This window comes from Epinephelus moara, chromosome 8, assembly GCF_006386435.1.
Source record: "Epinephelus moara isolate mb chromosome 8, YSFRI_EMoa_1.0, whole genome shotgun sequence".
Classification (NCBI taxonomy): Eukaryota; Metazoa; Chordata; class Actinopteri; order Perciformes; family Serranidae; genus Epinephelus; species Epinephelus moara.
Window position 1 is genome coordinate 39333464 of NC_065513.1, and position 15764 is coordinate 39349227.

At 41.0% G+C, this 15764-nt stretch overlaps 1 protein-coding gene across 1 annotated transcript in view; it reads left to right on the top strand.

The window, feature by feature from the left end:
- The window catches only part of LOC126394275 (RING-type E3 ubiquitin-protein ligase PPIL2-like), a 32924-nt gene extending 17491 nt beyond the window's left edge, over positions 1–15433 (top strand). Inside the window, exons 5-10 of the mRNA XM_050050989.1 lie at positions 2008–2125; positions 3634–3690; positions 7086–7158; positions 9792–9854; positions 11585–11727; positions 15183–15433. Of these exons, the coding sequence (XP_049906946.1) occupies positions 2008–2125; positions 3634–3690; positions 7086–7158; positions 9792–9854; positions 11585–11727; positions 15183–15285 (557 nt within the window). The 3' untranslated portion in view covers positions 15286–15433. The remainder of the gene's footprint in view (positions 1–2007; positions 2126–3633; positions 3691–7085; positions 7159–9791; positions 9855–11584; positions 11728–15182) is intronic.
- Positions 15434–15764: the final 331 nt, after the last annotated feature.

Here is a 15764-nt window from a genome sequence, read left to right on the forward strand (position 1 = left end):
TTCTTGTAAACGAACTCAGGTTATTTTTACATTCGGCGTTTCTCACCCAAATGCATTGTGTGCATCCTTTAGGCCATTTTAAATACATTTCCTTCCTTGTTGAACATTTGTAAAGGTGCATTGTTTACAGTCACGTTTGTATGTCAGCTAGCAGTCTCCTTTCCACCATGTTGTGCTGATGTTTTGCTGCATTTATTGGCTGTTAACTGGTGAGCAGTGGGAGAGCAGGAACCTCCACCTTCATTTGATAGACATAAGCCATTCATACACCGAGATCCCGGAATAGGCTATGACCCTTCATTTCATTGGCTTTGCTTTTTTATACTGAACCAAACAAGGTGGGATTAATGCTGTCCCAGTGTGTGTGATTTTAGACAGTATGCCAGCGTTCTGGAAATAAAAGAGACATGGCAGCCTTGACGTGTTATACAGCAGTGTCAGGCAGCACTTTCTAAACAAAAACATGGCATAACATGTCAATACAGTCATTTACCAACCCCGTTATACGGCAGTTGATCTTGTCTCTACTCAGATAGCAAGGAGCCCCCAGACCTCATTGTCTCCCCAATTTGTGTATTTAAGTAGTGGTTAGCTGACAGGTTTGGTGAATTTTATTTAGAGTCAGAAGTTGTGGAGTAAGATTGTTGATGTTTGAACTCATTATCCAATCTAAAGGGGGTGATCGCACAGAAATGAGACGCTAGAAACGCGGATGCTTCAAAGACACTTGAAACGCTGGAAGCGCTTATTCAATGCGCGCTAGACAAAAAAAAAAACAGCAAGGAGCACCTGTGGAGTGGGGATGCGTGTGTAACACACACACACACACACACACACACACTCACACACCTCCTATCATCTCCCTATGTCTCCCCTTGAATATAGTGTTTCCCTCAAAGACAGTAGAGACAGTACTAGCTTACATGAAACTATCACGAGCTATCAAATCAAATCCAACTTTGTTTATATAGCCCTTTTCATACATAGAAATGCAGCACAAAAACTGTGAACTACGAAATAAGGTCACCAGCCCTATCACATATCCCACTGTCTGAAAGTTAATTAGCTGCTACGACGATAATATGCTAGCTAGCTAGCATATTATCGTCATCAATTACATTGTACTCACCAGACAAATTCGTTGCACTGCTCGCACAGCTCCATGCGTGTCTCCTCCTGTGTTTGTTAGAGTACTGAGGTGTGCGTGTGTTGTATTATTCTTCAAAATCAAATATTGTCAGGATAAATTTCTCATCTTCGGATTGCTTTGTATTGTCTGTCGCTCTTAACTGCCGTAACTGACCAAACTGCCGTAACTGCCACAACAAAACAGGAAGGTAGATTTGATTGGCTGCCTAGGCCAATGACGACAATGACGAATGGTGCTACTGGCGTCTGACGCTCAAAAAGTTGAAAATATTTTAACTTTTCAGCGTCTACGCGCGTCTAAAAAGAAGCGTCTACAAAAACGCCCATCTAAAAAGACGCTTGAACGCTGGTCAGACGCGCCGTATCATAGGAAAACAATGGTTTTACTGGCGTCGCGTTTCTAGCGTCTCATTTTTGTATGATCGCCCCCTAACACACCACCAGTTTAAAGTCCTTCTTGCTCCCACAAACGCCCCAATATTCACAGCAGATATTTTCATAACATCATTTAAAACATTATGATGGCTCTGTTCCATTTAAGTGCCCTAATAAACAAAGCAAGTAAACCTGCACATGAAAATGGAACACAGCCATCATGAGTGTTATTAATTACGCCTGTGCTTTTCCTGCATATCACATGTCAAAATGTCTTCTGTGCAGGAGGTTTTTAAACTGAACAAATATTCTAGCCTCATTTACAGGAACTCATTATGTCTTAAACCACAAATCTTCAACTGCAGTAATCACTTTCCAGAAAAGATGATGCTGAAATTGTCTCGCGAAATGATTTGCTGTCTGTCTCTCTCACTGTCTCTTTGTGTCCTTCCTTCCTCTGTCACCTGCTTCCTTCCTTCCCAGGAGGGGAGTCCTTCTGGGGAAAACCTTTCAAGGATGAGTTTCGGCCCAACCTGTCTCATACCGGCCGCGGGGTTCTCAGCATGGCAAACTCTGGTCCAAACACCAACAAATCTCAGTTGTAAGAAATGTTTTTTAAAAAAAAAAAAAAGCCTCTGTGCTAGAAAGTCAGTCAGCAGAGAATTATGTTTTGTTTTTTACTGTCTCTTCCTTCCTTTGATTTCTTTGCAGAGGCCCCTCAGGTGACTAAGACAACAGAAATTCAACACTGCGAGAATAAAATATCATGTATTGAATGCACAAATATTTTTTATTCAGTAATACACAGTCGTTTTGGCAAATTTAAAGATAAACTATGCAAGATTTTCTTTAAAAAACAACTTATAGACTCATACAGAAGTAATCCATCCTCCGTGATGATGTATTTATCTGCAGTGACTCTGCCCTCTGCCTGTATTTTCTTATTTTCTGTGCTCAGGGGTCTCATTTATAAAACAACGCGTAGGATCCATACTAAAAATGTACACACAGACAAAAGCCAAAAATGGTGGCCAAAAATTTTTTGACAGTTTCTACAAACAGGCTTCCACCTCACCATATCCCCACAGCGCTCAGACCATAAGCAGCAGGGGTGCAACAATACATCCATCTGGATCATTATATTGATTAAATGATCAATGATCCAATATCATTGATGTAAAGTGAAAGTGAAAACATCGATAAATATCCTCATCTCTAAGATTCCATGGCACATTCGGTCAACATTTCCATCCACACACCTCCTTTCTAAACATTCAAACAGTGCAGGCGGCGTAGCGCCAGACAGATAATGTAACCAGCCATGAAAAGACAACGAGGATCATAACTAATATCGTCCCATATTGGTCACAGGTCCCATATCGTATCGTGAGCGCAGCACTGAATTAACGCCAATATAGCGAGGCAAAGCACTTAACTTAACGCTTTCACTGTCGCTTGGGAGTGTGTTGACGAGCATTAACCTACAATCCTGCATAATATATCTTAAAACAATTCTTCTTCTTGAAGTATAAGTGTCGTAAACCTAACACATACCTTGTTTTTGATTGTATTTCTAATACTACACATATGTAGTATTAAATTGAAACTGTCATTAGAGATTTTTAATGTGCTTCTAAAGCTAATTTTGCTCTTGGTAACAAGTTATTTTATCCCCCACTATTTAGCATTTCTAACTGTTAATTGATGTAGTTGTCATAGGATAGGATAAACTAGTTGAAAATACTGTAATAAATAGTAAGCATCCTCATACATGCTTATAATCATATTGCAATGTGGTAAAATGTCCATGTACTGCTTGTAAATGATAAAGGAGGTGAGGGGAGCTTAAGAAAAGTGTTGCCTTTTGCTCGATGGACTTTTAGTGAGGAAAAACCCATAAATGTGTTGTTTATCTTTTGTTTTTGAAGGTTGTTCTGTTCTGTGTACTTAATAAAACTAAAGTAGTCATGTAAACACACTGAACCGTAAAGGCAAAGCTCCCTTTTAGACTTCTTGTTTGTTTCCATTACTTTTCACTGATTGATTCACTAAACCTCAAAATTTTTGAATGTTTTACAGATGCAATGTTTTTGTTCTGTTTTCTTTCAGCTTCATCACGTTCCGGTCATGCACCTACCTCGACAGGAAGCACACAGTGTTTGGAAGGTAAAGTGTGTGTGTGTGTGTTAGTCATTTTTTAAATTGACTCCACTGCGGCTTAGCAACAGTGTTTTGTGTAATTTAGCAGCCGTGGCAGATGGCTTTGAAAGGTGACAATCCTGACAGACACTCACTTAATGCTCAGTGCCATTTACACAAACAGTTGGGTCAGTGCCACATGTTCTCTTCAGCTCTTCTTTATCTTTCCTTGTCCTCTTCGTCTCCTCCTCACTCACTGTCTCTATTTCTCACCCTCTCGCATTATTCTTTAATACATATTTGGTTCCTCTGGAGCTCCAGACAGTGCAAACAGTATTGTGACTTCCAGTCTGACTCCTGGCCAAGAGCAGTGAAAAATTTAGTAGATGCTGAATCTAAACTGAAAGGTTCTCTCTCTGTGCTGAGCTGAGCATGATCTTAAATGATTGTCTTTTTTAGGAGAAAGCCAAGGCTGTTGTCTAAAAATATTCAGGCTGCTTTCATCTGACTGATTCTTAACATGGTCAACACACTTAAAAAGCTTCTGCTTTAACCCTGCGTCCAGCTTTTTATCTTTTCCAGACAGTAGTCTTTGCACATTTAATGGGACTGGTGATGTCAGTCCACTTAACCTGATCTATACATAATGCGAACTCTGTCACAGAGGTTTTTCTGACATGCAAATCAGACTGGACTCTTTGTCTTTTTTTGTCTGGTTGATAAGGTTTTGCCACAGACAGGTAGTTCAGCTGCGGTCCTATAAGTGAGGATCCTCTATTGGCATTTTTAAGGCTCAAAAGATGTATTTAAACCAAACGTGTAGCAAATTCTAGCCTTGTGTTACTCATGGAAACACTGCAGCTGGACTGTTTGTTCTGAATATTTCACATCTTGTGAATATTTGCCTTTAAAGGTTCTGTATGCAACATTCAGAGCTTTCATATAGCAGCAAACTGTTGTTTGTTATGTAAGGACATAGTGGAGTAATGGTGTCCTGACCTGAGCAGAGACTGAAGTCATGCTGCCTCAGTGTGTGTTGTAATCCGAGCTTCGCTGTGGTTTGTTGTGGTAGGCTGGTCCAGCCACATGTGCATGTTAGCACATGTGTGTATATCACTTTCAAGCTCATCGCCGCTGCTTTGCACTGTGCTCATACGGCTGTTACAGCTGATATCAGGACAGCATTGTTGCAGAAGTATAGCGCCCACCCCCTGGTTCCCTCATAGCTAGCACTGTTAGCTTTGTCAGCACTGTTGCTGTTGTTTAGCACTGTTTATGGAGGTAGCACCATTAGCTGCCACCTCAGCCAATGTCTTGTTTCATACAACAAACAGTCTAAAACCTTGATATTCATTTATGATATAAACCAAGGAAAAGCAGCAAATTCTGTCATTTCAGAGACTGGAACCAACAAATATTTGCTCAATTAAGCAGTGGATTTACTACCCTCTTAATCATTTGTTTTTGTAGTTTATTTCTACCTTTGATAATCAATACTGCCCCTACTGTAGTCTGCCTGTCTACAGAATCTGTTTTAATATTTCTTGTATTAGTGAATTGGCAGTCGAGCGATGACAGGAAATGAGAGAAGAGAAAGAGAGAGACTGTATAAACAGCCAGAAATACTCTTAGGCCCCTTTTCACACGTGGAACCTGCAACATTTCAGGTTTCAAATATCTGATTTTTGGTGTTCAGACAGACGTCTCCTGGAAAAATTCCATGTCCGTCCTCTTCCTACATAACTTGACCTTTCACTGACCCAAAATGTTCTTTTTTCATCTCAAGTGACAGCACTGCTGGAGCACAGGGATGACTCGAAAAATGAAGAAACCACGTATACAGAGTGGTCTTAATTCTCACACAGGGTGTCTTAATGATGATGATTTTTGTATGTATTATTTTGAAGTTGAACGAGATGTGATGCTTTGTGTTTGCCAACTGACTTTTACCTTTAATTTTAGAAGAGCATAATGGGTTATCCTTTGTCTGTGTGGTGGTGGGCAATATGATGATTACTGTGAGAGAATATAGAGAGCAACGAGTCGGGCTGCTTTATGGCAATATTGGATTTTTATATCATTTTTGCATCATCTCGGGGGAGTACTTTGATTTGTTTGTTTATTTGTTTTTCCCGTGCCATCAACAAGGTGTTGTCTGTCTGCCGTTCTTCCTAATCCACGTGAATGCAGCATAATCATGTTGTATGAATATATAACCAAATATATTTGTCTGACATTGCGAGGTCAGTGAGTCATCGCGTGTGGGAGCTCCTCTGTTCATCCGAACATGTGGAAGCACAGCACATGTGGCCTGAGAAGCCCCCCCCCCCCACGCTACAGTAGCTATTGGGTGTACTGATTGTGTGTCTCCTCACTCCACACATGGTAACAGGGGGCCCCCACAGGAGCAGCTGGATAAAGACTTTGCAGTTTAAAGAGCAAAGTGAGAGCAACTTCTTCTAAAGTGCTCTGCAGCAGGGGAGTCGCTAACAGATTCGCCTCTTGGCCCTCAGCTTTTTGACAGACTCTATAACTTCAGAGGTTGTTTTCTCTGCTGTGTTTACACCATGAGGCCACTGTGCTGATAACAAAGCCTATAAACATTTGCTTTTTCACAGCAACTCGTGTTCACTGTTGTCTGAGGGATATCCCTGAAGGATAAACTTATAATATAAAAACTTAAACATTACAGGTTGAGATGGTAGTACGCAGGTTTCTTTAATTCTCGTTTCTTTTAGCACACGTTACTCGAGTGGTAGTAAATAGTGTATTTCTTGTGGACTATTTTCAGCTGCGGATTAATCCACATTTGGGGAGTATTATGGGCAGCAGGACGGTGAGGCCAAATAAACTATAGCGTGTGTGTTCACTGTAATGAAGAAACATATCACCCAGTGCAACAGTGTGACTCATCGATGTGTTTTTAATAGCTTTATAGACAACAATGGAGCTATAAGGAGCAGAGGGAGGAGATATGGGTGTAAGGAATTAAATCCCCATTTTCCCCTCCACCAAACCTCAGAGTCAACTGCAGTTCAGCTGCCGTTTATACGAGAGTGATGTGGCGTCTGGCTCAAGGGCACTTCAACAGGATGGATGGTTTCGCAGGGAGTTGAACTCAGTGTCACCTTTATCTTCGACACCACCCTGAAGCCCTCATGTCATTAATGAAGACATCAGTATTTATATAGGAAATGATATTTCGAATTGTAAAAATGGCTGAATTAGCAATGAATTTATTCCACAACTCTCCAGTGGTTACATTTTTATTATATATTTTGTTTTGCTGCCTTTGTTTTATCTTCCCAGTCAAAGATCAAAGTGATCTGGGGCCTGTGCGGGGAACCCAGGTCTCTCCTGCTCTTACACAGATGTATAAAGGACTTGTCATGAAGTAGGTTTTGTGTGTTTCTCTTCTGTAGGATTGTTGGTGGATTTGAGGCACTCACAGCTATGGAGAACGTGGAGAGTGATCCCAAAACAGACAAACCAAAGGTAAGAATTAGTGGTGTTGTAAGGCTGTAGTTTGGCGTAAACAGAATTTCAATTTGCTCAGAAATGTATGAGCGTAGAACAGAGTGTCTGCAGGTCCATAAAAAGTCTTAAAGGTGAAGTGTGTAAGATTTAAGAGGATTTGGTGGCATCTAGCAGTGAAATGCAGATAACATCAGCTGAGTCTTCTCCCGGCAAGAATTCCTTCAGTGTTCATTGTTCAGGAGGTTTTATCAGGAGCTGAATTATCCACAGAGATCTATTCTTCTTAAAAACAAATGGACCAGGCGTTAAAAACCACCAAAAACTCTGAATAAAGCAGTTTCACATTAGAAATCAGTGAACTCCAGTGCTGTCCAGCATCTCGGAGACGGGCAGCTCGCCCACAACATGCTTTCGTGTGCTCACCCCTTTTCTGATCCAAATGTTCAGGAGGTTTTTACCTTGAGCCGAATTATCTGCAGAGGCCTCTTCCTCTTCAGTGATTTAAACTGCTAAAACACAGGATAACGCATTTTCACGTTACAAATCCATGTATTCCCGACACAGTTTGGCATGTGGCTGTGGGTGGCTAGTAGCCTGGAAATCCAGACTCAAATCTAGCCCTCACCGATACACCCTTCCTACCCTAACTGAGGCATATTAAATGCCGCCGCACGCAATTGGATAGCACGATAGCCAATCAGAGCAAAAAACAAGGTGACGTATTCATTGCACTAAGCTCCATTTGTTTGCCAACCAGTGGGGCTAACTGATATATTATGCTTTTGCCGTATCCCGTCAGCAAAACGGCAAAACGTTCTTCCCGGAAGCGAAGGCTTCTAGGGCAGTCTTCTGTTCCCCTCTCAAGAAAAAAGATAAGTGTAGTTGGCTTAGCGTTTCTTCCAAAGCTAAATTGAATGGACGCAGTCCTTCGGCAGCTGCCATCTTGGCTGTTTACTTTTAGACTCTTCGTCATCATGTTACGTCCGCCCAGAGCCCACCTCTGTCAGATAGACTGATCTGATTGGTCCGATGGCGATTCAACGGGCTCTGCTCGTCGGGGCCAGATCCCCGTGCAGTGCAAATTCGAATTAGCTGGGGGCGGAGCATCTTGATTTCCGGGTTAGGTGGCTAGTCCAACACATGCTAATGTGTGGTCACCTTTTTACTCCTATAACATAAGGTCTAGACATTCAGGAGGTTTTTAACGGAAGCCGAATTATCCAAAAAGGTCTCTTCCTCCCTAAAACAAACAGACTAGAGGATTTAAACCAGTAAAAACACTGAATACAGCAGTTTCACGGTTCAAACTCTGGCACTTCACATTCCAGCTGAACTTCTAACTATGATGGCTGACGTGAAAACGTGTATGTCCCTATCTAGAGCCAGTGTTTGGTTTGTCCGTTTTGAGCTACTGTAGAAACATGGCAGTGCAACATGGTGATCTCCCCCCAAAAAAAGACCTGCTCGCTATGTAGAGATAAACAGCTCATTCTAAGGTAATAAAAACACAACAGTTCCTATTTTCAGGCCGTTAAACACTAGGGAAAGCATACTTATTATGTTATATTCCATTTCTGCCAATACATCCCCCTAAATCCTACACACTGGACCTTTAAATATCTTGAATTTAATTTTATATCCCTTTTAGAGTCATTAAATAGTCTTAAATTTGAATTTGTGAGGTCTTGCTACAAACATTTTTCCATCTTTTAATTTATTCTTGTCAAAATGAGTCAAGATCTCTCCTGTGTGAAAGTCACATTTCTGATGTTACAGATCTTTAAACCTACCACTGAACCTAATAATATCTATTTCCTTAATAACTGTACTTACCTGCTGGCAAAATGTATTAATAATGTAATGATTATAACTCACTCTAATAACCATATTCCTACATAACACCTCCCTCTGCACAGGGCCAGATATATATATATATATTACTTACATTTTTACTCACCTGCAATGCCTGAATAAGAAAAAAAATGACTTGTCCAAATATCAGTCTTAAATTTGGTTTAGAATAGTCTTGAAAAGGTCTTTAAAAGTATTCAATTTAAGTGTCTGATACCTGTAGACCCCCTTTAGAAATGTCCCTCCACAGGTTTTTGTTGAAATGTAGCTGATACCCCTGTCTAGAGTAAATTACAGAGTACAACTGTAGAATCAGTTTAAGTAGATGACTAACATTAAAAGCAGCTGAGGAGAGCAGGAGCTATGGCAGCATTTTGACCCTTACACTGATTGTCTAAAGGTCTGGTGGTAAGACAAGAAATGAAGCAGTGGCAAGTGAGAGATGAGTTTGAGATGCCAATGAAGAGCTAAATTCAGACTTTGCAAAGTGTCATTGTACTTTTTTAAATTACAAATACACTTTAAAAACATAACAAATGCAGCTATAAGTTTAAACTGATGTCAGTATCTCATTTTCCTGCAGTTCTCAATAAGTTTGTCAAGCAAAACTGCAAAACCAATATTCTATTTCTACATGTTTTATGTGGTAGATATTTCAGAGGCTGGCTGGGATTCGATAGTATATGATAGTAGAACTTAATATTTGAGATATTTTATTATTTACAGATCATATAAAGGCAACCAGCATAAGAGCACATTACTTTTTGGATACTATTTTTTCCTGTTTTTCTGTTTTACAGTCGGAGATCAAGATCATAAGCGCGACTGTGTTCGTGGACCCGTACGAAGAGGCTGACGCTCAGGTTTGTATCTGTCGACATGAATAATACTGACTGTGTGATATAACAATTTCCTCCACACAAAAAGGCGCTACCTGCTGACTGTTTGATTTCTACAAAGAATGAGTGTGTGTACTTACAGAGCAGAGCGTGGAGTATTTGGACAGTGACACACTTTCCATTGTTGTCGTTCTGCACAGCGGCACGTCTGAATTGAGACAGTGTGAAATTCTGTCAAACTCTGCACAGTGAAGGTCAAACATCCAAGAACATAATAAGGAAAAGACATTTCTGCCTTAGATAACTTAAATATAGTAACTGTTAAATCAAACCAGCTTCATCACACTGATGCAAAAATAAAAAAAATATAAAAGCCAAGAATTGACTGTAAAGAAGTTGTTGACCAATTTTCCAACATAATCCACGATGCTATTATATAGCATGAGATATTATAGCGATACATGGCTACCTGGGTAGAAATTGAATAGTCACAACTCTGCTGATTAATAAATTATCATCATGTCACCAAACCATACTGATCAGTGTTGGAACCGTGGCTCTTTCTATATACAGTCCCTCCTGTTTTTAACAGCGCAGCAGGACAGTCAAGGGCCACATTGGACCCTTTGCTAAGTCTCATACCTCGAACACAGACTGGCCATTCTTAGCGATGCATCAACCAGCTCCGACAAGGATCGGACAACATCATGGCTGTTCTTCTTAGATTGTCATTAAATTGTTGAAGATTTTCTTTATTTTCAGGCTGGTTTTGTAGATTTCGAGCTAAACTTTGTGCCTGGGGCACGTGTAATAATGATACTCGTTATCCCAAGTGGTAGGAAGGAGATATACGTTTCTTCCCTGTTCCAAAAGCAAAATCAAACCCTGAAAAGTGTAGGGTTAGCTAGCTCGCTAGCTAGCTACATAAGGTACTTAAACTCACTGAATTTGAACACGTGCTACTTTTGCTTTTTAATGATTGTAACAGTGAAACAAAGACCGACCCTGCTGTACAGGAAACAGTGAAGGGAAGCAGGGGAACTTTGCTGTTCTTGAACCAGCTGTGTGTCATCGCATTGTGAGCAGATTAATTTTTTTTTTACTTCACTCGGAGATCACTGCCCGTCCTGCAGCAGAGGTCCAGGTGCTGGCAGTAATAATAATAGATTTTATTTATAACGCACTTTACATTTGAATACAAATCTCAAAGTGCAGTGGCACGGGGGTGAAGCCAAACACGGTTCATCTGCACGCATTGTGATGCCACACAGCTGGTTCAATATCAGCAAAGTTTCCCTTTATATTCATTGTCTTGTGTGGTGATCAGCAGTGATGTGGTGGTTCACTTTTACACTGTGATCTGTAGCCTATAGTTCGGCTTTAGCTTCTAACTATCTTTGTCTTTTTAACCTGTTGTTGCTGCTGAGTCAGTTTGACATCCTGGATATATCCTTCAAACACAGACTGTAGACCCCTCTGTCTGCTTCTCTCTGGAATCACTTTTATGTTTTTACAAAAAATGTATAATATTTCTCTTGTCAGTGTAAAACCTTTTTTTTTGTCCAGTGCCCTACGTAGACAATCCTCCTGGAGCTTGTTGTCTCTCCTGCATTTGAAACACTCATTGCACAGAGCAAGTGTTACCGTGGAAGTAACAATTACTGAGCATTAAGTCCTGCGGTGCGAGCGTCGCCTCTGTATCCTCTGATCTGGCGTGCAGTTGTTGGGATTTATATGATTTGCTTTGATTTCAGATCGCAGCAGAGCGAGAAAAGGAGCTGCAGAAGGAGGAGGAGGAGAGACAGCAGACCAGCATCGCCCAGAAGAAAGCCAAGGAAGAGCAGGCGCCAAAAACCTTCAAGGCAGGTGTGGGGAAATACATCAACCCTGCCACAACGTAAGGACACACACACACACACACACACACACACACACACACACACACACACATACTAATTTATTATTCACCAAACTACACTGTGCTTCTGCTGTGGTGGGTATCACTGTGACGTGTGTAAAATGCATAAGAAGAGACAGAAGGAGAATATTTATTCCACCTTCCAGGCAGAAGTTGGATTACAAAGTTAACCCTGCCCCCACACAACCATCACGTTTTTTCTCACAGGCTGATGTAATGTCCTCAGAAACAGGATGGTAATGAATGGATGATAAAACATGAGAATTACACGGCGACACAGAACGAGCAGAAACATAATGTGCAGAATTGCCAATTATATAGAAGATTACCTATTTTCCCCGTGGGGATGATTCAGGTTTATTGTCCAGACCATATTTTAGCTGAGTTCAGGTATATTGTGTTGTTTTTCTGTTATATTACAACATATTTCATTTTAGTTTTCTGTATTTTTTTTAAGTTGATGTCTAACAACACTTGTTTTTGCCGTGTTGACACAACATTTGGAACAATTTGCACTTGTGCTTAAAGTTTACTTTTCAAAATAATGTCAGTCAAATATGAAATATGAGACCTAGGAACTTTAGATTCTCGTCTCTTTGCTTTATTAAGTTTTTTTATTTTGGTTTTGTTTTTCTTTCTGTGGCGTTACAACTCAACACTTTACATAATAAGCATGTAGTATTTGTGGGAATATTAAAATTACTATCATTATGCAAATGAAGGTGCATTAACTGAACTGAAAGTGTTGCACTTTGGCTGAAGTGTGCATTAAGAGATAAGTAGGCTCATGAGTTTTCTCTCTTTGATGGTGTTTTATCTCCAGAATTTACCCACCTGATCCTTCTCTTGTCATCATGTTCACATATTTCGTTTATACAGAGCACGTTGGTATTAATGTTCCCGAATAACAGTCAGTTCATTCCCCAGACAATTAAATGTAAAAATGGCACACTGGGTGTTTCAGCAGTCACTAATGGTTGGTTTAAGGGTTTTGTCAGAGAGAGTGCTTGTTCATTTGTGCATTTAAGGTAAGGTAAACCTTTATTCATCCCAAGGGAAGTTGTAGTGCATTTGTTGCAGTAAAGAGCAGGAACAGTGCAAATATAAAATGATAAAAAGATTATCGATAAAACACAAACCAAATATATACAATGCCAGAAATACAAACAGGTTAGCAGTAAGGATGTTGAAACCTGTTTACATCAGATATTAACATGTGTTGCCTCTCCAGCTTTTGTTATTGCATATGTCAGTTATGGCCAAAATACATTGGACACTCTCACGGCTTGACACGTCTGCTGTAGCATGCCCACAGCAGAGCGCGTTCATTACAGTAAGCTGAAGCTGCTACACTGACCACGGAAGCCACGCTTGCCTGTGTGGGAGCCGCACTGCTCAACGTTGTTTTACGCAGCTGGTCAATTTTTTGTCCCCTGTGTGGGGCTCCACCGCCCTCCAACAGGTGAAAAACTACATAGAATTGTGTAAAAAAACAAGTCTGTTTAAATCTGATTGAAATAAATACCTCATTGTACCAGAGGCAATGCGATGCAGCAGAGCAACCTTGTGAGTGTGTTTACATTTCATATTAAAAAAAATCAAACCATTGTGATTAGGGCTGGGCGGTATGGCCTAAAATCAATATCACGGTATTATTTTGGGTGGATGCGGTGACGGTATGATATCGCTGTATCGTCTTCTCTCTTTTTTTTTTTACACCTTAAATAAAACAATTTAAAAAGCCATACAAGTCTAGCATGGAAACTATTTATCGTCAGAAGTAAAATGGTTGCTAATCCATCTATTATTGTGTATAAAACGTTATATAGTATGTATAAATGTTAGGGGGAGGAGGGAGGGCCGGCGGCTCCCGCGCCCCCTTCTCCTGCGGGCCTGGGTTTGGTGCGGTCGGCCAGGCCAACTCCATCACGTAGCAAGGGAGGTGCGTCAGGCAGGCAGGCAGGCAGGCAGGCAGGCAGGCAGGCAGGCAGGCAGGCCGCCGGGCCCCGTTCTGCCGCCGTAGCCGGAGTACTGCGGTATAAAGGTAACCACAAAAGCAGTCCCGCGGCTCATGTTTACTGCGGTAAGATACCGTCACTGCGAATACCGCCCAGCCCTAATTGTGATTAGATAATTAATTCAGTACCAGTTAATATAGCCTATGCCAGTGGTTCCCAACTGGTCCAGCCACAGGGTCCAGATTTCAAGGTCCACACAGTTTAATACATTCAGCGTCATACTTGCATTTTGACTTGTCGTCAAGCGAGTTTGCTGTCTCTGTCAAGTAGCTGTCCTTCAGTCACTCACTCTACAGCAGGTAATGGTACTTCAAAATAAAAGCTCACCATACTTGAAAATGAAGTGTGTTTTGTACAAACTTGACACGTTTGCAAGTCACTTGCGGTCCATTCAGAATGGGACCACGCCCCACCAGTTGGGAACCACCAGCCTACGCTTCCAAACCCTGCAAAACCAACTGCATTATCTCGTGACAAAACTCAATACACACACAGTGGAGCTGGCAGCAACCACACGCTACAAGTTTGTGTAGCAGGTAAAAAACCCGCTCTGCCCATGTGACATGTCATGTCAGAGCCTCATGTATTTCGGCTGTTACACCAGAAGGTCAAAGGGCCCTGCACACAGTTATTGCATCCACACTCTTGCTAGCTGCTCGCAAGTTACATCAGCTGTTGTGTGAATGCAGCTGGAGATATCACTGTCAGCAAATTTCAACACGTCTCCTTCCATAGGGCAAAAATGATGGACGGTCACACAACACTTCATCCATCCACTGTCATCAAAACAACCACCACGTCCTGCATTGATGACGTAATCGTTGTCAGGGATCCATCAGGACGCATTAGTGTTTATAGTACAAAAGATATGTGGTCAAATGCGTCCCACACCACCTTGGAAAGTGGATTTAGTGATCGGATCTTGGTGGTTGTTTGCACTTGTATTTAGAGCTGTCCGCTTGTGATTAGAACGACCAAGGCGCATCTTAATACCAAGTGTAAACAGGCTCATAGATGTGTATGAGAAGTGTCATGTCGCTTGTATTTATGTATCTCCAGTGTTATTCTCATCTGGAAAATGATTGTAACAACACACCTAATTAATGATTAGCAGATGAATCAATAATCAATCATGTGTTTATGTCTGATTTGAAGGGAAAATCTGTTCATTGTTGCACAGCTGGTTTTGAAAAGCGTCTTTCTCTGAGGAAGAATTCTGAAAGGCCTGTGTGCTACAGTATACAAAGGCACAAACAACCTGATTTACAAAGAGAAAAGAGTCATGAGTTAAAAGGAGGTAAAGAGCTCAGGCAAAAGGAAGACCAGATCAGAGGAACACATAATCTACAAGAAACAAGACGCACACATCTGTGGAGTAAAACAGCTGATTGTGATATTATATTTGCTTTCCTTTAGAAAACGTATGGCTGCTGACGATGAAAGCGGACCGTCCACCAGCGGAGTGGCGCCCAAGAAGTCCAAAGGCAAGACCAGCTTTGGGGACTTCAGCTCCTGGTAGCACCGACACACTCAACATTCACCAATCTGTATTTTGAGTGGTCGAGTTGAGCGTGATCAAAATTAATTTCATTCATACTTGTTGTCTATCGTCTCTCAGTAGTGTTGGCGTGTTGTGGAACAAATAAAGTTACTTTTTTACAAAGAAACCGTCCTAATCTCATTTTATACATCTTTTTTCAAAGACACGGTGTGACCATTGATTTAAAGACAAAGTATTAATGTGGTTTTGATGCGATGAAGCAGCAGTGTAAAGATATCAGCACTTACTAAGAGGAAACTCAGAGTGTGCCGTAATTAATCTTATCTTCATCACCCAAGACAGTCCAATCAATATTTGGGCTAAAACCATGTGATCGATATCTTTTTGTGCTGGACCGTTTAATCAATGTTTGGTCCAGGATGGTCTAATCAGTATTTGTGAACATGATTAACTCCCAACACCAGACTGTGTTCATTTTCTGGTGAAGAATGACGACA